Source organism: Oncorhynchus gorbuscha, linkage group LG16 (genome assembly GCF_021184085.1).
Source record: "Oncorhynchus gorbuscha isolate QuinsamMale2020 ecotype Even-year linkage group LG16, OgorEven_v1.0, whole genome shotgun sequence".
Classification (NCBI taxonomy): domain Eukaryota; kingdom Metazoa; phylum Chordata; class Actinopteri; order Salmoniformes; family Salmonidae; genus Oncorhynchus; species Oncorhynchus gorbuscha.
Window position 1 is genome coordinate 57,657,519 of NC_060188.1, and position 24,524 is coordinate 57,682,042.

At 41.6% G+C, this 24,524-nt stretch overlaps 2 protein-coding genes across 2 annotated transcripts in view; one reads left to right on the forward strand and one right to left on the reverse strand.

Moving 5' to 3' along the window:
* The first annotated feature begins 334 nt into the window (after positions 1–334).
* On the forward strand, positions 335–4,330 carry LOC123999353 (B-cell CLL/lymphoma 7 protein family member B-A-like). Its single transcript, XM_046305017.1, has 6 exons — positions 335–738; positions 1,207–1,282; positions 1,379–1,484; positions 1,586–1,750; positions 1,892–1,968; positions 2,161–4,330. Exons 1-6 carry the CDS (start codon positions 647–649, stop codon positions 2,263–2,265), a joined length of 621 nt encoding a protein of 206 aa, XP_046160973.1. The 5' UTR covers positions 335–646; the 3' UTR covers positions 2,266–4,330.
* Positions 4,331–5,775: 1,445 nt separating this feature from the next.
* The window catches only part of LOC123998965 (beta/gamma crystallin domain-containing protein 3-like), a 34,724-nt gene continuing 15,975 nt past the window's right edge, over positions 5,776–24,524 (reverse strand). The window contains exons 6-19 of the mRNA XM_046304254.1: positions 24,112–24,238; positions 19,682–19,717; positions 19,401–19,522; positions 18,798–18,927; positions 15,869–16,014; positions 15,371–15,497; positions 14,829–14,861; positions 14,598–14,707; positions 14,154–14,280; positions 13,643–13,770; positions 13,321–13,444; positions 7,909–8,067; positions 7,123–7,282; positions 5,776–6,764 (exon numbers count right to left, since the gene is read on the reverse strand). Of these exons, the coding sequence (XP_046160210.1) occupies positions 6,676–6,764; positions 7,123–7,282; positions 7,909–8,067; positions 13,321–13,444; positions 13,643–13,770; positions 14,154–14,280; positions 14,598–14,707; positions 14,829–14,861; positions 15,371–15,497; positions 15,869–16,014; positions 18,798–18,927; positions 19,401–19,522; positions 19,682–19,717; positions 24,112–24,238 (1,618 nt within the window). The 3' untranslated portion in view covers positions 5,776–6,675. The remainder of the gene's footprint in view (positions 6,765–7,122; positions 7,283–7,908; positions 8,068–13,320; positions 13,445–13,642; positions 13,771–14,153; positions 14,281–14,597; positions 14,708–14,828; positions 14,862–15,370; positions 15,498–15,868; positions 16,015–18,797; positions 18,928–19,400; positions 19,523–19,681; positions 19,718–24,111; positions 24,239–24,524) is intronic.

A 24,524-nucleotide genomic window follows, 5' to 3' on the forward strand; every position in this document is an offset into this window, starting at 1 on the left:
TGTAACTACAATGTAACAAGTGACCCCAGCTGGTAACTTCACGTAACACATGCAAATTTAGGGAGGGCGTTCTATGAGAACATGAAGTGAATGGATCCCGAAAGCTCGCGAGATTCAGGGAGCAGGACGGAGAGCTAAACCAAAGTATTTATAACTAAACCAAGATAGTTAATCTGTGTCGTTTACAGTGAGAGCAAATTAAGCATTCTTGGCAGAATTAGCAAGGAGGTGGGCAAAGCCAAGCACTAGCTAGCGAGATCCTATTGGCGCATTGTAGCTTATATTTGCATATTTAGTGAAGTGCGCAAACTCAATTCGACCTTGAACTCCTAAACAACGCAAGTGTCAAGTCTACAAATTCGTGCACTATGTTCGTAACAGATTGTTCCCGAAACTACAGAAAAATATTTTGAGATCAGATGTTTCATCGATGAGAAAATTAGCAGAATGACAGCTCAGTTTCAACTAGTTCCATACTTTCCCACCACCCGCTACTGGACTTCCTCTCACTACCATATTTGGTGGTGAGAAAACGTTTTAAACGGATGCTTCAGCTTTATAGCCACTGTGACGTGTCTGGGTTACCCCTTCTGTCTGTCGTTTAACAGTCTGTCGGAGGCAAATCAAACTAAAACCAAGCACAAACATGTCTGGACGCTCGGTTCGCGCTGAGACACGAAGCCGTGCTAAAGATGACATGAAGAAGGTCATGGCGGTCATTGAGAGGGTCAGAAGATGGTAAGCACAACACTGTTTATTTGTGTGAAAGATCATAAAAGATTGCATATACAAAGTTCAGCGACAGGGAGGCGTGGTTTGAGACAAAATGACAGTGAAAGACCGAGAGCACAACCAATGAGAATCACTGTGAAGCTTTCTCCCTCAAGACAAGTGGCTTTTCATCAAGAGGCGGACTCAAAAGTAGGATTTGAGTAAACCTAGTTAGCTAATATGAATGGACAGACCGACTAGGAAGCAAGTATGCAGTGACAGTCATGTAGTAATCAATAAGATACTCGCCAACCATAGCCAGTGAGGTGTATCCTCGCTCATTTGTAGCAGCTTTCACTAATAGCATCTCACTCTATGGAAGGGATATTATATATATCCCTCTATGGAAGGGATATTATATATTTATTTAAACAGGTGCACCTGACCCTTGAACCATTTGAATGTAATGGAGCGCAATCATATTGTTTTCTACAGGGAGAAGAAATGGGTGACTGTTGGGGACACATCTTTGAGGATATTCAAATGGGTGCCAGTGGTGGATACAAAGGAAGCAAGTTCTTTTCTTATTCAATAAGCTAGCTATGTCAGTTTCTAATGTGTTGCTACCTAAAAATGCAGTGTCTGAATTTGATTTATCTTCTTGTAGAAGGAGAAGAGTAAGGCAGTCCCGGTTGGGGCAGTCAGGGAGCTGAATTGCTTCTCCACAGATCCAGCCTCAGAAAACCCACACTCAAGTCTTCTGGATTTTCATGGTAAGGATGTAAAACAGTTTTGAGTGACATATGACCTCACCATATCTTGGCCTTGAGCTTTCTCCATTTCCTCCTATTTCCTGAACTCTCTTCCTCTCCAGATGAGAACAGTAACCAGAGCTCCTTGTCTGATGTGTACCAGCCCAAAGTGAACAGCAGCAGTAACTCCAGCCCCCAGCTCAGTGAACCTCTTAGCCCGAAGAATCTGTGTGACTTCCGCACAGACGACTCCCAGCCCCCCACTCTGGGCCAGGAGATCATGGAGGGTGAGATAGGCTGACAGACCGACAGATGCACACACGCACATGCAAATGTGCACACTTATTACATTTTTTCTGATTTCAATAAGATCAAATATATCTTTATATTATTTAGAGGTTAAGTAAATATACATTTTTGGTTTTCAGATTCGTCATTGCCAAGTGAATTGGCTGACGAACCTCCTTTGCTGATTAAAGAGGACCTGTTGCCCCTCACTGCTCAGGTAAAGCACATCTAACATCTCAATGATCATTCCACTTTAACACCACAGCTTTTTCACTCAAACGATTTACTTTAAAGACTGTTTAATACACCACATCAGACTCATAGGTTGTCCAACAATATACTCAGAACAGCATACATTAAACTGATAAAACATGGATTCAAACAAACCTGACTGTATTTCCCCACACAGGAGGAAGAGGAGTGTTCTGGAGCGCCACCACTGAAGAGAGTGTGTTTTGAGCAGAACTCAGTCCTGCAGAGCTCCCCCATGATGAGCTCCTCCATGACGACCTAACACACACTGCAGTAAGCATCCGGGTCGGGCCCAATTCACTTAAGGCATTTTGTTGAATCTCGATTTGTGATTTGGAAAAATTATCGTTTTCAATGAGGACACTTCTGGTTCACGAATTGAACTCTCAACAAACTTCCTGAATTTGAATTGATTTGAACCCGGCCCTGCTTAGCTTTTAGTCAGCGAGTTGCACGACCACCAGTCTATCCTCCGATGACTGCAATAGACACCATTTTAAGGACCACCATACTTGGTATGATGGTATATTGAATTAAGTTTCTCCCTCAAAGGATTTATGAATATGTAGTTTAGTTTAGCCTATTTTGTTTTGAATGGATTAACAGCCAAATACAAAATCAAAGCACCCTACCACAGATAGAACAAGGAGACAGATATTTCACCGGATGTATAACTGTGACGCAACCATTTGGCGTTTCCACTCACTACCCAATATGGTAGTGAGAGGAAGCCGAGTGGCCAGCAGTGGGAGAACATGCAACAAGATGGATTTTGGCTGACATTCTGCATATTTTCTCATCAATGAAACATTTGATCTCAATTACAATTTTCTGTTCCCAAAACTAGAATCTGTTATGAACAGAGTTGACTACGTTTTGTAGACTTTAATCTTTGCCAAAAAAAATGGCATTGTTTAGTAGTGCAAAGGCAAATTAAATTTCACACGCGCACTTCACAGAGTAGGCGTTCCCTAAAATAAATATGCAGTTGTTTGCTAGAACGGGATAATAGGATCTTGCTAGCTCGTGCTTGGCTCTGCCTACCTCCTTGCTTGTTCTTCCCACTATGACTCATTTGTTCCTATTGGAAATGACAGGCTGTGGTCTATCTTGGTTTAGTTATACAAATCTTTGACTCTACTACAGCACTCTCCCGAAGTAGTGCAGTCGGGTAGGTTAGATGTCTGTCCTTTTATTTTCTTGGATTTGGGAAATACCGTCTTCTTTCTCCAAAATGTAACTTTTCGCATAATCTATTTGAATGCAAAACAATGATGGGCCGTTTATGAAGTAATAGATGAATTCAGCTATGGTTAGTGTTGAATGGTTCAAGTAGGATTGGCTTTATTGTGAGTGCAGTTTCATATTGTGCCATTGACACTTGTTACTCAATGCTAGCTGTCAGGATCTTTGTCACAGCAACAGTGAAAGATAAAGTTGACAATCAGCACTGCCAATTTCTAAATGAAGTATCAACTCCGTCCATCCGGGACACACTTTTGAGAAAATCAAACACACTCGGTGCCTAAATCTAGTACTGTATGTGCTGTTTTTGGTATGAACATCACATTCACTGAATGAAGAGTTAATTGAAATGACTAGGTCCATATGTTTCGTAATTTATCTCTTAAAGATGTTGACTTAGTAGTTATTTAAGTTAGGGTTCATTTGTCAAATTAACACCCATTGTTTTCCTCAGTCTAAAATGGTATGTCTTGAGCTATTGTCCCTAGTAACCCAAGGAAGCACTTGTATTTCTCAGATATTGTTTTATGTCATGTTTTACTTGAGTGAAATTATTTTATCAGGTTAGCGTGTACACTGAAAATGTGATGTTATTTGGGAGTGACTATAATACTTAAATAGTAACCAATTATATTTATTATATAAAATATATTTTTTTCTCTGACAATCTAAAACAATTGCACACATTTGGCAACTGGGACACATTCAATGGTTTGCCATTTATGAAAGAAATGCTGTTAAATATGGGAGGCAAAAAGGTAACTCTCATGATGTCACTAGTTATTACCAATTTATAACAATTACAATTTTCAGTCTTATTATTTCATAGTACTGTCAGTCTCTTGATAAGACATGATTATTTGCAGGGATGCCAGTATGTTGAATGGGCCACTAAAAGGAAGGCATTTACAATGTGATGACTTCTGTATCCACATTTTAATGACCACCTTGCAGATTCATTTGGAGATGGTAGGCTTATTCTGCTAATGCATTATTTTATTTTTCAAGAAGGTAGTTTGGAGAAGAGTTTGTACTTTGTATTTTATTGTAATTTTCCAAGTAAAAATGATTTTATAAAGGAGTATGGATTTGGAAGTCTTTTGTGCATGTTATTTTGTTTGAATCTTTTTGGGAAAATATTTTCCATAGTTTAAAGGGTCAATCAGCAGTTACTGCATCATTTCTTTGATGTATAAATTGATATGTACCCATTGATTCTTGAATATAACATAAATGCTTAGTTTAACTGTTGAACCCCAAAATATACTATTTATCAATTCCAATGTTTGTAAACAATGTATAACACTGTATAGCCTCCAGACCATGGTTAAAACAATCATTTGGATGTCCTAGAATCCATAGCTCTTTCTATGAATTTGAGTGGTTACATTTCTCCATCCCGGAGTTAAAAAAACAACCAAAACAGCAGCAGGGAAAAGGCATTATTGTTTCAATAGCTGATTGGCCTTTTAAGTATTTTAGTGAATGGGTGTTATATCATGTTCCTTAAAAAAATTGTTCAACCAGTGTGAAGTAGGCCAGAAACAGATCTTGCCAATAGATGGAGCCAGAGGAGTGCAAACCCAGCAATCAGCCGATTCTAGCAGTTGACAGTCTTCCTTGCCCTGTCACTTTGGAGCGGTGCTTAATTTATTTAAATATTGTTTAATTACTGGTACATGTGTTTATGTGTGTGTAATCTTGGCGACGCAGAACCAAATCTTGCATGAAGACTGTTTTCATCGGTCACGAAAAAACAAGTGCGTGGGAGTTAGATATTTGAGAACATGATGTTATCACACATTACAAATGACAATGGAATCTCCAGGCTTACAGATCAAATATTACTGTAAATCTAATAATGTGACATTTCAACTGGTGCCACGTCTCAAAGTTGATCATGATAAATGTGCCTGTGTGTACACAATTTATTAAATAAACAAACCTTTCAGTTAGATGGCACATGGTTGGTCTGTTATACAGTGACAGTATTTTTCCATTACAAGGCCTGCTATTGTTCAGCAGTGTACGATGTGAGGACAATGAGGTATACAGTTGGATCAGCCCAGGCAAACGTCTGTACTGTATTCTGACTACTGTGGAAGTTACCGTTAGTCATCCAGGCAAACCGGACTACTGACTCACATTGGCAAACGATCGGTCTTCATCAGAAACATGAATAGCCTGTGTGTATACTATGCACTGCCACTGCAGGCAAACATTTACAGAAATCATTGTTCATGCTTGGAATGTCTGACTCAAAAAAAGGGCACAAAAGATGTATGCAGCAAGGGCACAGTTAGGCGTACGTAATGCACAACAAATGTGGTGTTCTGTATGATTTGCAAAAAAAACATTTGGAACTATGGACCTTTGGTACAATCAGAATTAAGATAATTTAATTACTTTAAAAATCTTGCATTTCTGAGTGTATCCTGTGAAAATGTACTGAATGCAATTACCTGTCAATCGCTTACTCCCAATCAGCTGTTATTTTCAGAACCTTGGAATAACAACTTACAGCCAGTGAACAGATATGACATTAACCTTTAATATTATTCACAGATTTAAAAACATAAACATCTTCATTATTAATTATCAGCTTGCCTCAACTGTACACTGTCATCTTATCTTTATGGACATCAATTCTTTAAGAAATATTTGATTACATCTATTCCTGAATATCATACATATATATTAAGGTTCTGCACCTTTTGCTCCAGTGAAATAACCAGACGCTCTTTTAAAACACTCCCGCTGAACACATTTGTAGAGGGCCGGTGACTATTTTACTTTGGGCTAGTGGCAGTTAGTGGTGACATGATATTTTAAGGACGAGGGTAGCTTACAGCAACAAATTCCTTGACATCATCGAGAGAAACAAGATGTTGGCCGCATTTCACGTGAAAATCTTGGTAGTGCAAATGTGCTTGAGAAAAGATATCAGAAATAGAAGCTAAGAAGCTACATTATATTGCCTCAGACAGAGCAGTAAGCCCATTAGGTTAAAGACTGGCTGACTGAAATCTATTCTATTTCAATGGTGTAGTAGTGGTAGTTATCATAACCTTTATGTGATTGCTCAACTGCCTTGATCCTGTAGTTTTGGCTTTAAATTCCCCTGTCAGTTCTTAACTGTCTACACATTAGCTTTAGAATTAAGTGCCACACTGACATGTTCAAGTAGAGAAAGACGATTGGATTCTGTATCGTTACTCTGTGTGTCAGCGCCGCTGCAATGGTTTCTGGGTCCTGAGATCAAGCAAAAAAAGACACAGGAAATGAACGCGATGCTTCTTGCTCATTTGTCATGGACACGTTGGCCAGATGGCTGGGAGAAGTGCTCTGCCAGGATAGAAACAAAAACCACAACAAACATCTCCCATACTGCACTGGGATGCCTCATGGCTTTGGCAGGAGTTTTCTTCTAGACCAACTCCATGTCCCAGAACTGTGTGGCCTGATCAGCAGCGAATTCATTGACAACCAGGTGGTCCCTCTCGAAACTTGTTCTACCTGAAAGACATGACACAAATTGTTCCTTTTAGGGGACAATCTTTCTTCTACTGTGTCTAATAGACAACTGAAAATAAGTTATGTTCATGTTTTTTTCTAAAGATTTTCTTCTTTCCAGAAGAACTGGAAAACAAACAGCATTTCATGATGGTTCCCCCAAAAACAAATTCTATACAATATGATATCTAGCTCTTTCTGAGACGACTCCCCGAATGGTTGTTATGATCTCAAAATAGATCCCCCACTATGTATAGCATACGGTAGTTGAGTTCAGCAACAGTACACAACAGCAATCTGATCTGCACTATGTCAGTGTTTATCAATGACCATAAATTATAGTGGATCTCTATTGTCTCACCTCTGAAGTCCAGTACTAGTTTGTGGTTGAGATGGGAAGAGATGGTTCCGTTGTGGTTCAGGCTCCATCTCTGGTGTGTGCGTCCATGCTCCGCCCACAGGGCCACTCTGGCCCCCACTGTGGCCTTCCCTCCGATCACTGACAGACACGCCTTACTAGCCTACAGGCAACACACAACAAGTCAATATCACAGATACTGTATGCTGGACCAGTAACCGAAAGGTTGCTGGTTAAAATCCCAGAGCAGACTAGGTAAAAAAAATCTGTCTATGTGTTCTTGAGCAAGGCACTTAACCTGAATTGCTCCAGGGTCGCCATCAATAATGGCTGATCCCTGGCTCTGACCCCACTCTCAGAGGGAGTGGGTTAGGCAAACAAAAACACATTTCCAATCCACACATGTGCTTGTACATGTGTGAAATATGACAAATGTAACCACCCACTTAATTACTATAATTAGCAGCAGCTAATGTACAGTTGGGAGACACCATGACAAACTGGCTGGCTGCAGACCTCAGCTTGGAGGAAACAGTCAATCCATATTATAGATGACTGATTTCACTTTTATTTGCATATTTCCTAGAATATTCCCATGTTAGTTTTGCTTAAAGGTTGACAAAACTTGACCACACACACACACACACACACACACACACACACACACACACACACACACACACACACACACACACACACACACACACACACACACACACACACACACACACACACACACACACACACACACACACACACACACACACACACACACACACACACACACACCTTGCAGCAGAGCAGCCCTCCGGTGAAGAGCCAGCGCTGGGTGTCCAGAGAGCAGGCCGGGGACAGGGACACTCTGGCCAGGGACAAGTCGTCCTGGACAATCTCAGAGGTCAGCACTGAACCCAGGGCACGGTTCCTTACCTCTATATAAAGCCTGGGCTGGAGGGAGACCACACACAGTACAGACTGAATGAGGGTTATCAACTTTCACAGAACGTTATATAGACCCTAGACATTGCTGCGGGGAAAATACATTTTTCACAAAAGGGAAAAACATTTAAGTAACTTAAAATAACATAGGTGGTTACAGAATACCAGGTGTGCAGTGTTAACCAGTTGTATTGTATTCCAATTGCACTGAACAAAAAATACGAACGCAACATGTAAAGTGAGGTTTCATGTTCCATGAGCTGAAATAAAAGATCCCAGAAATGTTCCATACGCACAAAAACCTATTTGTTTACATCCCTATTAGTGAGCGTTTCTCTTTTGCCACGACGTCGTCCCCACAGTGACTGTACATACATACCCCAACCAGAAGCCATGGATGACAGGCAACATTCGCACTGAGCTAAAGGGCAGAGCTGCCGCTTTCAAGGTGCAGGACTCTATCCCTGAAGCATACAAGAAATCCTGCTATGCCCTGTTACGAACCATCAAACAGGCAAAGTGTCAATACAGGGCTAAGATTAAATTATACTACACTGGCTCCGATGCTCGTCTTATGTGGCAGGGCTTGCAAACTATTACAGACTACAAAGGGAAGCACAGCCGTGAGCTGCCCAGTGACTCGAGCCTACCAGATGAGCTAAATCACTTCTATGCTCACTTCGAGGCAAGCAACACTGAGGCATGCATGAGAGCATCAGCTGTTCCAGACGACAGTGTGATCACGCTCTCCGTAGCCAGCGTGAGTATGACCTTTAAACAGGTCAACATACACAAGGCTGTGGGGCCAGGCGGATTACCAGAACGTGTGCTCCAGGCATGTGCTGACCAACTGGCAGGTGTCTTCACTGACATTTTCAACATGTCCCTGATTGAGTCTGTAATACCAACATGTTTCAAACAGACCACCATAGTCCCTGTGCCCAAGAACACTCAGCAATCTGCCTAAATGACTAAAGACCCGTAGCACTCACGTCCATAGCCATGAAGAGCTTTGAAAGGCTGTCCATGGCTCACATCAATACCATTGTCCCAGGAACCCTAGACCCACTCCAATTTGTATACCGCCCAAACAGATCCACAGATGATGCAATCTCTATTGCACTCCACACTGCCCTTTCCCACCTGGACAAAAGGAACACCTACGTGAGATTGCTATTCATTGACTACAGCTCAGCGTTCAACACCATAGTACCCTCAAAGCTCATCACTAAGCTAAGGATCCTGGGACTAAACAGCTCCCTCTGCAACTGGATCCTGGACTTCCTGACGGGCCGCCCCCAGGTGATGAGAGTAGGTAGCAACACATCTGCCATGCTGATCCTCAACATTGGAGCCCCTCAGTCCCCTCTGTACTCCCTGCTCACCCACGACTGCATGGCCAGGCACGACTCCAACGCCATCATTAAGTTTGCAGACGACACAACAGTGGTGGGCCTGATCACCGACAACGATGAGACAGCCTATAGGGAGGAGGTCAGAGACCTGGCCGGTGGTGCCAGAAAAACAACCTATCCCTCAACGTAACCAAGACTATGGGAGATGATTGTGGACTACAGGAAAAGGAGGACCGAGTACGCCCCCATTCTCATTGATGGGGCTGTAGTGGAGCAGGTTGAGAGCTTCAAGTTCCTTGGTGTCCACATCACCAACAAACTAGAATGGTCCAAACGCACCAAGACAGTCGTGAAGAGGGCATGACAAAGCCTATTCCCCCTCAGGAAACTAAAAAGATTTGGCATGGGTCCTGAGATCCTCAAAAGGTTCTACAGCTGCAACTGGTTGCATCACTGCCTGGTACAGCAATTGCTTGGCCTCCGACCGCAAGGCACTACAGAGGGTAGTGGGTACGGCCCAGTACATCACTAAACTAAGCTGCCTGCCATCCAGAACCTCTACACCAGGCGGTGTCAGAGGAAGGCCCTAAAAATTGTTAAAGACCCCAGCCACCCCAGTCATAGACTGTTCTCTCTACTACCGCATGGCAAGTGATACCGGAGGGCCAAGTCTAGGACAAAAAAAGCTTCTCAACAGTTTTTACCCCCAAGCCATAAGACTCCTGAACAGGTAATCAAATGGCTACCCGGACCATTTGCATTGTGTGCCACCCCCCATTTTTGTGCAATTTGAATGAACAAAAATACCGATCCTGAGTCCCATTTAAAAAAAAGTTATATTTGACCAACAGATGCATAACTGCATTCACAGTTGTGTGAAATTTATAGATTAGGGCCTAATGAATTTATTTCAATTAACTAATTTCCTCATATGAACTGCAACTCAGTAAAATCAATGAAATTGTTACATGTTGCGTTTATATTTTTGTTGACAATACATACTTTTGCAACAATTAAATAATTACAGGGGCTTTCCTATTATCTGGTAGTTTCTCTAAGGGTTGTGTAATGTAAGAAACCCTACTATATAACACGTCAGGCTAACTAACGTAAGCCAGTCTAGAACTCTATGTACAGTGCTTTCAGAAAGTATTCTCACCCTTGACTTTTTCCACACTTTATTGTCCTACAGGCTGAATTTAAAATGTATTACATTGAGATTTTGCGTCACTGGCCTACACAAAAATACCCCATAATGTCAAAGACGAACTATGTTTTCCGAAATTTTTACAAATGAATTAAAAACAAAAAGCTGAAATGTCTTGAGTCAATACGTATTCAACCTCTTTGTTATGTCAAGCCTAAATAAGTTCAGGAGTAAAAATTTGCTTAAGTCAGATAATAAGTTGCATGGACTCACTCTGTGTGCAATGATTGTGTTTAGTGTAATTTTTGAATGACAATATCAATCATCTCTGTACCCCACACTGTCACACCCTGATCAGTTTCACCTGTCCTCGTTATTGTCTCCACCCCCTCCGGGTGTTGCTTGTTTTCCCAGTGTACTTATCCCTGTGTTTCCTGTCTCTCTGTGACAATGTATTTATCCCTGTGTTTCCTGTCTCTCTGTGCCAGTTCGTCTTGTATGTTTCCAAGTCAACCAGTGGTTTTCCCGTTCTCCTGCTTTTTGCATTCTCCTTTTTCTTTTTCTGGTCCTCCTGGTTTTGACCCTTGCCTGTCTCTGGACTTTGTACCCGCCTGCCTGACTATTCTGCCTGCCTTGACCACGAGCCTGTCTGCCACTCTGTACCTTCTGGACTCTGATCTGGTTTTGACCTTTTTCGCTGTCCACGAGCATTCTCTTGCCTACCCCTTCGAATTAATAAACATTGTAAGACTCCAACCATCTGCATTTGGGTATCGCCTTGTGCCTTGATACACACATACATTATCTGTAAGGTCCCTCAGTCGAGCTGTGAATTTCAAACACAGATTCAACCACAGATCAGGGAGGTTTTCCAATGCATCGCAAAGAAGGGCACCTATTGGTAGATGGGTAAAAAAAAGAAGCAGAAATTGACTACCGCTTTGAGCATGGTGAAGTCATTAACTACACATTGGATGGTGTATCAAATACACTCAGTCACCACAAAGGTACAGTCGTCCGATTATAACGTGTTGACTCAGGGGGTGTGAAAACTTACGTAAATTAAATATTTATGTATTGCATTGTCAATACATTTGCAAAAAATTCTAAAAACATGTTTTCACTTTGCCATTATGGGGTATTGTATGTAGATTGGAGAGGAAAAACATCTATTTAATACATTTTGAATTCAGACTAACACAACAAAATGTGGAATAAGTCAAGAGGTATGAATACTTTCTGTAGGCACTGTGGTACTGAATCATCAGTAACATAGCACTAGGCTTGGGCGGTCATACCGTATACCCAGCTATTTTGAAACAGACACATTAGTATCATGTTATACTGCACAGACGAGAGTGCTGCACTCATAGAGGTCAATGGGAAACGTGAACCATGCCACATCATGGAATATGTGCAAGAATTTATATAGCTGCATATGGCTTCAGTCAAATCAGTGAGTGAGAAACGGGTGTAAATCACCACGACCCCTTTCACATCCTGTCTGTCTTGTCTACAAACAGGGTGAGAGTAGTGCTCCGCCACACACACACACACACACACACGCACACACACACACACACACACACACACACACACACACACACACACACACACACACACACACACACACACACACACACACACACACACACGTCAGTGCTAAGCCTTGTCTGTCTCTCAAAGGGTATAAATAACTTTCTGGGAAGTGGGTTTTATCAGGACCCAGCAGGCTTCAGGCTCAAAGTCCCAAGCATGGAGCTTCTGTGTGTTGACTGCATGCTATAATTCAACAACAACCCTACATGCAGAAGAGTACAATACTCTCTCTCTTCTAAAAACACACACCCAAGCATGCATGCACATACACAGATAAAATAATAATACCGTGCCAGTCACACAACCTCCTAACACACTTACACTACATCCCCACCAGACACATGCATAACCCCCAATGAAATGTGAACATACAGGAAAAGCCGGTTGGACACTACACGATTTTCAAAATCCTGACATCGCTGAGCCTCTCACATTAAACAACAGTCTTGCAGGTAGTTTATTTTGTGTTGCCAACATAGTGGTGCACTAAACGATGTGGCACAGACGGGGTCACACATTCAAGACTTGGTCGTGAGGATTCTCTGTCTCGCTAAAACAATGTGATTAGATTTAACATAGCTACGAGCTGTGGCTCAAAGCAGCCTCATAAATATTCAGTCAGATATTCTCGCTTGCAATACAGAGTTGAAATATCTAGCCAACATTTTGAATTGGATAACATCGCTTGTGAACACCAGAGTTGTTACGATTTGACATTTTGCATTGGTTAAAGCAAATACAAACACATACTAGTAGTAGTCATTGCTCCTGCTCCAGAGTCTACACATTCTGGGTGATGCGAAACAACATCATCTCATTGCCTTCTCTGATGCGCCGTTGCACATCTCACACAGCAAGAGCATTGCAGGGACGTAATATCGGGACGTCTGGGACTCTGCTCAAAGATGAGATCGATAGCCCTAAGATTGCGTCTTTGACCCGCTCACATTAAATGAGCGTCGGTGACGGCCGTGCTCCCCGAGTAGACAACGACATGGGGATTTTTGTTTCTGATCTCAAAAACTTGTCTGGGACAGCTAAATCGGGGCCAAAATCGTGTAGTGTACACCCGGGCTTAAACTAGTCAGTTGAATCTTATGCAGTACCAAAGGACACTTTGATGAGAGCGACTCAAATGTCAGTTTTGTGTGTGTATTGTACCTGTTTGAGGGGCCGTAAGGAGGCAATGGTGTCCCAGCCGCTGTGCTCTCCCCACACAGGAAGCTCCCCTGGCTGCAGCAGCATCTGACGGCCCTTATAGTGACTATATTCATACACCACCCACCTGCCAAAGACACATTCATTTGTGCACAACGTAGAGAAACGTCTTGAAACAGGTTTGGGTAGTACCTCCCTGTTTCACTTGTTTTCTTACTGAACATGACACAGGAAACTGTGTTCCTTCTCTATGTACTGTATAGTGTCTGGCAGTAATGTTGGCTGTTTAGTGACATAGGAGATGGCAGGCTCTCTCTCTACTCACAGTCCACTGTCAACCCGCAGAGACTGAGTGAAGAAGTCCTTCATCTGCTCTGTGGGTGTTACGGCAACCATCTTCGGGCCCTCTAAGTAATCCAGGGAGAACAGGCTGATGGACGGGTCGGAGAAACTCTATAGACACAACAGGGAGGGAGAGCAGCCATCTTAGATGAGAATGCCATTGGATGTACTGTACATACGTTCTATCCTTTTTCAAAGTGCCTGTATTGAACTATATTAGGGCAAAATATAAAAAAGACATATATTCGTAAAGCAGTCCACTGCTTTTGGCCAGCAGTACTTGTCTCTGGTCAAAGGTAGTGCATTATGGGGAATAGGTTGTCATTAATGGCACTGCAATGAACTGCAATGGTGGATGAACGGAATCTACCTTAATCTATTTATCATGGCATATAATATGGTTAAACTGCATGTGTGCTCACGTGTTTCATCTAGCTTGTTGTGCTACATAAAGCTAGCAGTAAATGGGCTGGGGTCATGCCAGGTACACTCACATAGGGAATGGGCCTCAGTGATTTGACAGAAGTGTCCACACAGCCACAGGAAATGAGGTCAGGATAAAGACCCTCTCCCAGGACATACTGGTTTCCATAGTAACCATCCTCATCAAAGAGCAGCCAGCTGGAAAGGGGCAGGAAGAGCAGTAAGTGTGATTTAGACATAAATAAGCATCACAGACACGTGTTCATATGGCAACTACAGTGAAAGATACATTGTGGCATGCCTACAGCAGGCTACTGACAAGCCTTAATAAGCAACAACCTATAAGGGAAATTGTGAAGTTCAAATTTGCATTGTCCCATAATAATAATTTATTGGATTAATATAGCACTTTTACAGTGCTCAAAGCGTTTTACATAGTAAGAGGGGACATAACTCCACCTCTTGGATCAGTACAGATCCAATAGTACAGTGGTAGATAGTCCTCTAGTACTCACTTTCCCCTGATGACTCTGAAGGACATGGGGGAGGGAGATCCACAGTGTCCTGCCTCCCCCTCGTACTCCTCACTCACTCCCCCGTAGTGGGGCTGGCTGTAGGCCCGCAGCTGGAGACACAAAAGCACAACTCAGTACACACTTCACAGCTGAAACTAATTACAAAAAAAATGCCCCTTTCACTAGTCTTTTGACAGGTGAAAATAATGTGGTGGAATTCCATATACATACCAAGACCTTTGGTTCTCCGGTGCCACAAAGTTCCTGCAATAATTTTAAAAAGACTTCTTGACATATTTTCCAAGTCATATTTTCCAAGATCTATAGCATACACTGAATGTACAAAGCATGTTTTGAGTGTGTCAAGAACTGCAATGCTGCTGGGTTTTTCATGCTCAACAGTTTCCCATGTGTATCAAGAATGGTCCACCACCTAAAGGACATCCAGCCAACTTGACAACTGTGGGAAGCATTGAAGTCAACATGAGCCTGCATCCCTATGGAAATGCTTTGGACACCTTGTAGAGTCCATGCTCCGACGAATTGAGGCTGTTCTGAGAGCAAAAAGGGGTGCAACTCGATATTAGGAAGGTGTTCCTAATGTTTTGTACACTCAGTGTATGTTTTTCATTGTGCCACAGAGCTACATTGGAGAGACATAGGAGGGATATCATCCGCATATGTCACTCCTTTGTCACTCTTATGACAGTCCTATTTGTACAAATACAAATATGTAGATCTATTCCTCTAATAGGTTATGAAACAGAGCTCACCAATCGTATGGGTCTGATAGACTTAGCTGCTCCATAGTTGCCACCCCAGTGCAGAGTGGCAGGATGTTTGCCTTTCTCCAGTATGCACTGCTCTCCGCTGAAGCATCGCTCGCTATACGCCACCCATCTAAAACCCAGCAAAGCCCAGAGACCATCAGCACCAGAGGCACAGTGAGTAGTGAATGACAAAGTCATACGAAACTATGTGAACTTTAGATTGTTGGGATGCACATTGATTGAGATGTTATTGTATTCTCAAATCAAATCAAATTGTATTTGTCGCATACACACGGTTAGCAGATGTTAATGCAAGTGTAGCGAAATGCTTGTGCTTCAAGTTCCGACAATGCAGTAATAACCAACGAGTAATCTAACCTAACAATTTCACAACAACAATCTGCAGCATCGGGGTCAATTCCATTTAAATTCAAGACGAAAACATAATTTCAATGCATTTCCTGAATTGACCTCAACCTTGGTCACCTGATTGATACTCACACTCCACTCTTCACAGAGATGGCAGTGGTCTTCTCTGTGGCTCCAGCTTTCTCCAGATCAGGGATGTCCAGATCCAAAATGTTCCTCCCCCCGTCTCCAGGACAGCCAGTTTCCTCCTGCAGTGACACTGAGGGCTCTATGAAGTCCTGGCAATGGGAAACATGCAGAAGAGCTCAACGAGTAAAACTGCTTTATAAAGTAGCTGCAACAACTTTTACACTGACATAGCCTCGTGTTTAAACAGAGTTAATATGAAGAAATGTGGGCTGGTTAAATGTATATAAACATACACAACTGTTCATGTTCAAGTAGCCTCAAACTGAAAAACTCTACAAACTGCATTTACATAGCTGCTGCAAACACATAGTGGGAGCTTTACAAAATGGCTGCTGGCGACTACACGTTGGTGTAGAGTTGATCAAAAGAGTGGTGCCGCTAACAGCCACAGGGCACGAGTAGAGGGAACTGGAATGCTAATTAACCTGCCATATGATAAAACAGCAAGCAATTTCTCTACCTGTTTAATCCCATTAGGAGCACAGCCTTGCCTATCCTAGCCAGGAGTTAGCTGTAAGAGTGCTTCTACTAGCTAGCGCTTCTGACTGATACTTGGAGGCTAAAATAGACACTTAGCCACTGTTCAGTGGTGAGGTGATTGAAAGTGAGTGGACTAGAGGTTTGATGCCTGACAAACTGGGACACACAAATGGCCAATTTAAAGAATTTGGCCTGGTTTCAGACAAATGCCCATGACATTGAGGGTTGGAAAACGCACGCACGCACGCACGCACGCACGCACACACGCACACACACACACACACACACACACACACACACACACACACACACACACACACACACACACACACACACACACACACACACACACACACACACACACACACACACACACACACACACACACACACACACACACACACACAACCCCAACACCAGGGTTTCCTTTAGCCTGTAATAGCCAAAAGCTGAAAAATAAATCAATGAAAAGCCGATTAAAAAATTGGCACTAGCCAATTGTCCCCAGAAAATTATAATCCCATTGCGAAATAATGCATTTTGGCCTATTCATTTATTTAAATACCAGTCAATGTAGCACTAGAGCAGCTGATTCAGCTCATCAAACAGTGGTTGGTTGCTGCTAGAGTGAAACACATTTAAAAAAAGAGCTACTATTTTTTATTTCTCAACAGTTTTTTATTTTTATGAACACATGACCTTTCTATACGGCACACATCTGCCCTGGCCGACTCAAGTAAGTAGAGCTCTTGGGGGAGTTATAGGAAAAACAAAAACACTCAAAGATATTGGTTATTCTACTTCTTCCACACTGCATCAGACGTGTGTCCTGTTCTGGACTATTCAGCAGGAGTGTGGGGTGCTAAGAAGTATCTCAAAAACGTCCATAACAGAGCATTTCACTATTTTTTTTTAGGTATGCACAAGTTTGCACCTATACTGGCAATAACTGGGGACATGGGTTGGGAACCCTGTGAGGTGAGATGGAAGGTGTATGTATGTATGTATGTAAATGTATGTCCATGTATGTACAGAGCATTTCACTATTTTTTTTGTGGTATGCACAAGTTTGCACCTATACTGGCAATAACTGGGGACATGGGTTGGGAACCCTGTGAGGTGAGATGGAAGTGTGTGTGTGTGTGTGTGTGTGTGTGTGTGTATGTATGTATGTATGTATGTATGTATGTATGTATGTGTGTGTGTGTGTATGTGTGTGTGTGTGTGTGTGTGTGTGTGTGTGTGTGTGTGTGTGTGTGTGTGTGTGTGTGTGTGTCTGTGTGTCTGTCTGTCTGTCTGTGTGTCTGTCTGTCTGTCTGTCTGTCTGTCTGTCTGTCTGTCTGTCTGTCTGTCTGTCTGTCTGTCTGTCTGTCTGTCTGTCTGTCTGTCTGTCTGTCTGTCTGTCTGTCTATAGGCTATTGATTTCCTCACACAGAACGACAAGCTGACCAATAGAATAGGTAAAACAGTTTCACAATCTGCTGGTCATATGATTACTCTATTCTATTGGTCAGCTTGTCGTTCTGTGTGAGGAAATCAATAGCCTATAGCCTATTCCAAACAGACTCTGGGACAGTTGTGGGATGTTAGAGCCCAAATTCCTACAGGTCTACAGGCTACATCCTGAAAAAATCAATAAAGCAATGAGGCTCATGAAACAGATCAGAACGTTTAGCTTAAAATGTTGATAACATTTTATTTATTCACATGATAAGGGCAGCAATGCACACAGCTTTTCTACTATGGTGATTGACATTTACTACTGATTTTACTGTTCAGGCACGGTAGCCTAGTGGTTAGAGAGTTGGACTAGGAACCGGAAGGTTGCAAGTTCAAACCCCCGAGCTGACAAGGTACTAAATCTGTCGTTCTTCCCCTGAACAGGCAGTTAACCCACTGTTCCTAGGCCGTCATTGAAAATAAGAATTTGTTCTTAACTGACTTGCCTGGTTAAATAAAGGTCAAATAAATAAAAAAATTACTCCTCTTGTTGTCTGAGGAAAAGTAAACGCAGACAGTTATTCTAAATTTGGTAAGGACGCACACTGTTGCATCCTGGGGTTGCATGTTCTGTTAAGATGAATTACCATAAACTAAATGTGATTTCTGTCATTCCAAGCAGTCGGTGGAAGCCCTATTGAGGTTAGATATATGGGTTCTGTAATATTTCTTAAATGTCCGGTAAATTAAAATGCTTCCGGTCAAATGTCCGGAGCCACATTTTCCTAACGGAAACCCTGCCCAACACATTTAATTGACTTCCCTCATTCTTTCAAATCAAGCATCGGCTTCCAGGATTGGCTTTGCACAGGTACACATTCCCACATAGGCCACATATACTGAATACATGTTAAACTGTAAATAACCATATCATTAAAACCCTGTAACTTACTGCCTGTAAGAAGCGGAAGGAGAGCAGCAGAGGGTGATCGGCTCCACCCAGATCTGCGCAGTCACTGTATTCTCCCTCCTCCAGTAAATACTGCCACCCTGTGTAGTCCTCTCCAGTGTAGCCCACCCATCTGTCAAACACAGAGGTCACAGGTCAAACCACAGCTAAATACTTCCATGCACACAGCTTGAATAGGAGCCTGGGTGTCAATGATACAGTGAAGTTGATAACAGTGTCTTAGAGGTGGATATTCCACTTGAGTTACTGCAAAGGAATGCCTTGGACAAAAAACAGTGATATCTTTATTGTTTGGTTGATCGTGATGTTTGGGGTTTTTGAGATGTTCCAATTGAAATGTTATCCCTCCCTGTAACACACCAAAGCATGCACACGCGCACACTTCCATATGAACGCACACTTACCTCCAGTTCTGCATGGCTCATGTTTGCACAGGGAGGTGAGCTATATTTGCTCTATATGACAGTAAACTACAGGAGAGGTAGCTTTTCAGAGTAATCATATGACCAGCAGATTGTGAAACTGTTTTCAGCAGAAAGACACACCTTATAAAAACCTTAAATCAAGTATGTAGCTTGGACTCACACTCCACCAATGACCCGTAGCGACAATGCCCCCTTCAGCCCAGCCACAGCTCCCAGACTGGGGGTGTGGCCTCCCAGCTCTCCGCTCCGCCCCTGGAAGTGGGGCTGCTCGAACACCAACAGCTATTAAAACCCAAAACTATATCTCAGGTACTTTTTTAATTAATTTACTTCAATGATCATTATAATTCATCGTCATCGTCGGGCAAAGTGATGTGATTATTTAACTGCAGGGTATAGGGGTTTATGATGTACTTTCACTATCGATAATGTCTTGCTTACCTTAGGATCCAGAGGTCTCCTCACTCTGAGTCCACTCTATCAGAGAGACACAGAACACAATGAAACCTAACCTTGATGAGAACAATGCTCAGTCATATACAGTGCCTTTGAAAAGTATTCAGACCCCTTGGATTTATTCACATTTTATTGTGTTACAGTGGGATTAAAATTGATTTACTATTTTCTTTGGTCAACAATCTACACACACAAAATACTCATGTTGAAAAAATACTCAACATTTTTAACTAAAATATAGTCGTTGCATAAATATTCAGCCCTTTGTTTAGGCACGGCTAAATTAGCTCAGGAGGAAAATGTGGCTTAACAAATCAAATAATAAGTTAAATGGACTCACTCTGTGTGAAATATTAGGGGTTGAAATTGTTTTTGAATGACTAACCCTTCCTCTGTCCCCCATACATACAACATCTGTAAGTCCCTCCAGTCAAGTATTGAATTTCAAACAGATTCAACTACAAAGACCAGGGAGCTTTTCGAAACCCTAATAAATAAGGGCAGTGATTGGCAGATGGGTAACAATAACAAATCAGATATTGAATATCTTTGAAGCATTGTCAAGTTAATAATTATGCGGTGGATTATGTATTAAACCCCCCAGACAAATCAAAGATACAGTCGTTATTCAGAATTGGGCTGCAGGACAGGAATGAAACTGCTCAGAGATGATACGATGAGGCCATTGGTGATTTTAAAACAGCTACAGAGTTCAATGGCTATGATGGGAGAACACTGAGGATGGATTTACAACATGGTAGTGACTCCACAATAATGACTTAAATGACAGTGAAAAGAAGAATACAAATATACAGAATACAAATATTCCAAAACATGCATCTTGTATGCAAGAAGGAACTACAGTAATACTACAAAAAAACGAAGGATTACAATTTTGGTCCTAAATGCAAAGCCTTATGTTTGGGGCAAATCCCACACAACACATGACTGAGTAACTGCTTCTTTATTTTCAAGCATGGTGGTGGCTGTATAATGGTAAGAGTTTGCTTGACATCGGCAAATACTGGAGAGTTTTTCAGGATAAAAATAAATGGGATGGAACTAAGCACAGGAAAAATCCTAGAATAAAAACTTATTCAGTCTACTTTACACAAGAGACTAAGAGAGAAATTCACCTTTCAGCAGGACAATAACCCACAACACAAGGTCAAATATACACCGGAGTTTCTTACCAAGAAGACAGTGAATGTTCCTGAGTGGACATGTTGCAGTTGACTTAGATCTGCTTGAAGATCTATGGCAAGACATGGAAATTGCTCTCTAGCAATAATCCCAAACATCTTTACAGAGCTTGAAGAATTTTGAAAAGAATAATAGTCATACACTTACCCAAGAGACTCACAGCCGTAATAGATGTAAAATGTGTTTCTACCACGTATTGAATCAGGGAGCTGAATACTTATGCAACCAATATATGTTAGTTATTTGATGTTTATTCATATTTAAAAAATATAATAATTTTTCTTCCACTATGACATAATATTTTGAGTAGATTGTTGACAAATCAATTTTAATCCCACTTTGTAACACAATAATATGTGATGAAATCCAAAGGGTCTGAATACCTTTGCAAGTGCCTACAGAAAGTAATCACACCCCCTTGACGTAATCCACATTTTGTTGTGTTACAGCCTGAATTCAAAATTGATTTTTTTTTAAATTCTCTCACCAATCTACACATAATAGCCCATACTGACAAAGTGAAAACATGTTTTCAGCAATGATTGCAAATGTATTGAAAATTAAATTCAGAGACATAATTTACATAAGTATTTACACCCCATGAGTCAATACATGTTAGAATCTCCTTTGGCAGTGATTACAGCTTTACAGTCCTTCTGGGTAAGTCTCTAAGAGCTTTCCACACCTGGATTGTACAATATTTGCAAATTATTCTTAAAAACATTCTTCATGCTGTGCCAAATTGGTTGTTGATCATTGCTAAATAGCCATTTTCAAGTCTTGCCATAGATTTTTCAAAACTGTAACTAGGTGACTCAGAAACATTCAATGTCGTCTTGGCAAGCAACTCCAGTGTATATTTGTATTTATTATGGATCCCAATTAGCTGCTGCCTTAAGGCAGTTTATACAATTTTAAAAACATTACAATACATTCACAAAATATTTCACAAAACATTAAGTGTGTGCCCTCAGGCCATTACTCTACCACATATCTGCAACACAAAATCCACGTGTACGTGTGTGTATAGTGTGTATGTTATTGTGTGTGTATGCATGTGCCTGTGCTTGTGTCGCTTCACAGTCCCCGCTATTACATAAGGTGTATTTTTATCAATACAAATAAAAATCTGATTCTACTGCTTGCATCAGTTACTTGATGTGGAATTGAGTTCCATGTATTAATGGCTCTATGTAGTACTGTATGCCTCCCATAGTCTGTTCTGGACTTGGGGACTGTGAAGAGACTTCTGGTGGCATGTCTTGTGGGGTATGCATGGGTGTCTGAGCCGTGTGCCAGTAGTTCAAACAGACAGCTTGGTGCATTTAGCATGTCAATACCTCTCACAAATACAAGTAGTGATGAAGTCAATCTCTCCTCCACTTTGAGCCAGGAGAGATTGACATGCATATTATTAATGTTTGCTCTTGGTGTACATCCAAGGCCCAGCCGTGCTTCCCTGTTCTGAGCCAATTGCAACATAACCAATATCCCACTGTGTATTCAATAGGGGCTGGGTTGAAAATCGACCAACCTCAGATTTCCCACTTCCTGTTTGGATCTCTTCTCAGGTCTTTGCCTGCCATACGAGTTCTGTTATACTCACAGACATCATTCAAACAGTTTTAGAAACTTCAGAGTGTTTTCTATCCAATAATAATAATAATAATAATATGCAAATATTAGCAACTGGGACTGAGGAGCAGGCAGTTTTCTCTGGGCACCTTTTCATCCAAGCTACTCAATACTGCCCCTGCAGCCATTAACAAGACATTTGTGGAGTGGTTAAAAAACAAGTTTTAATGACTCCAACCTAAGTGTATGTAAACTTCAACTGTACCTATTGCCTGATCTCCCGGACTACGTTACTAGCCTTTTCCCTGCCTGTACTGTTGCCCTTTTGGACCCAGCTACCTGCCTCCTCCTGTGGTCCTTTGCAATAAGCACCTGCTGCGCCCTGCGCTTGAAGCCAGCTCCCTGTCTCCCCTCGTGTTCATTGCAAACTGTTTTAAAGTCATTCTTGGCCTCATGGTAAAATCCCTGGATGTTTGCCTTCCTCTGCAGCAACTGAGTTAGGAAGGATGCCTGTACCGTTGCAGTGACTGGGCATATAGATACATCATCCAAAGTGTAATTAATAACTTCACCATGCTCAAAGGGATATTCAATGCTTTTTTAAAGCAGACAGGTGCCTTTCTTTGTGAGGCATTGGAAAACCTTCCTAGTCTTTGTGGTTGAATCTGTGTTTGAAATTTACTGCTCAACTGAGGGACCTGACAGATAATTGTATGTGTGCAGTACAGACATGAGGTAGTCGGACTGCTGTTTTCAACTCTCTAGAGACAGCAAGAGTGGTAGAGATACTCTTAATGATCGGCTATGAAAAGCCAACTGACATTTACTCCTGAGGTGCTGACTTTCTGCACCCTCGACAACTACTGTGATTATTATTATTTGACCATGCTGGTCATTTATGAACATTTGAACATCTTGGTCATGTTCTGTTATAATCTCCACCTGGCACAGCCAGAAGAGGACTGGCCACCCCTCATAGCCTGGTTCCTCTCTAGGTTTCTTCCTAGGTTTTGGCTATTCTAGGGAGTTTTTCCTAGCCACCGTGCTTCTATACCTGCATTGCTTGCTGTTTGGGGTTTTAGGCTGAGTTTCTGTACAGCACTTTGAGATATTAGGTGATGTACAAAGGGCTATATAAATACATTTGATTTTGATTTGATTTAGTCACTAAAAAATCATATTAAACACTATTATTGCACACAGAGTGAGTCCATGCAATTTATTATGTGACTTGTTAAGCAGGATTTTACTCCTGAACTTATTTAGGCTTGTCATACTTGAATACTTATTGACTCAGGACATTTCAGCTTTTCATTTTTATGAGGTAGGCCAGTGACACAAAATATCAATTTGATCCTTTTTAAATTCAGGTTCTAACACAACAAAATGTGGAAAAGGTCAGCAGGAGTGAATACTTTCTGAAGGCACTTTATACTTCTGAGAGACATTGAAACATAGCCTATTACATTGAAGAAATCCTATGGGCTAATTTTATCGGCTAAAACGGTGCCAATTTCAAAATCAAATATAAATTCCTTTCCTGCATGGATAGCATTGAAGTGGAATTGAGCCCAAACCCGACCACAGCGAAGCAATGTCAGATGACTCGGAGTGATGTCACCTTGGTCAAACCTTACCATTCTGAGGGGTCTCAGTGACCTCACAGCGGCGACCTGGGGATGACCAGCGCCAGGTGTTGGGGAGCCACCTGCTTCCATAATCGCATAGTTCCCATGGAAACCAGGGTTGTCATAGGCAAGCCAACTAAGGTGGAAAAACAAGATTAAGGCATTATAAATGAGAGGTCCAGGTAATCTAATCTCTCTTGTTTTCTAAGCAGATGCTTGGTTACAAGCATCTGGTGTCATTGTTTTCAAGTTACAGGTAAACTTGATCCATTTATGTCAGTGGAGGCTCCTCAGAGCAAGAAGGGGAGGACCATCCTACTCAGTGAGTTACTCAGTGTTAAATAATGAAACATTAAAAAAGTTCTCTTTTTTCGATAAAACTACACAAAATATATTCACATCACCAAATACCTGATAAAAAA

Bases quoted from the DNA above. Each gene is read 5' to 3' on its own strand.
- LOC123999353 (XM_046305017.1), top strand. From the start codon at position 647: ATGTCTGGACGCTCGGTTCGCGCTGAGACACGAAGCCGTGCTAAAGAT. The intron at 739-1,206 runs GTAAGCACAACA...TGTTTTCTACAG, and splicing joins ATTGAGAGGGTCAGAAGATG to GGAGAAGAAATGGGTGACTG. The intron at 1,751-1,891 runs GTGAGATAGGCT...TTTGGTTTTCAG, and splicing joins GGGCCAGGAGATCATGGAGG to ATTCGTCATTGCCAAGTGAA.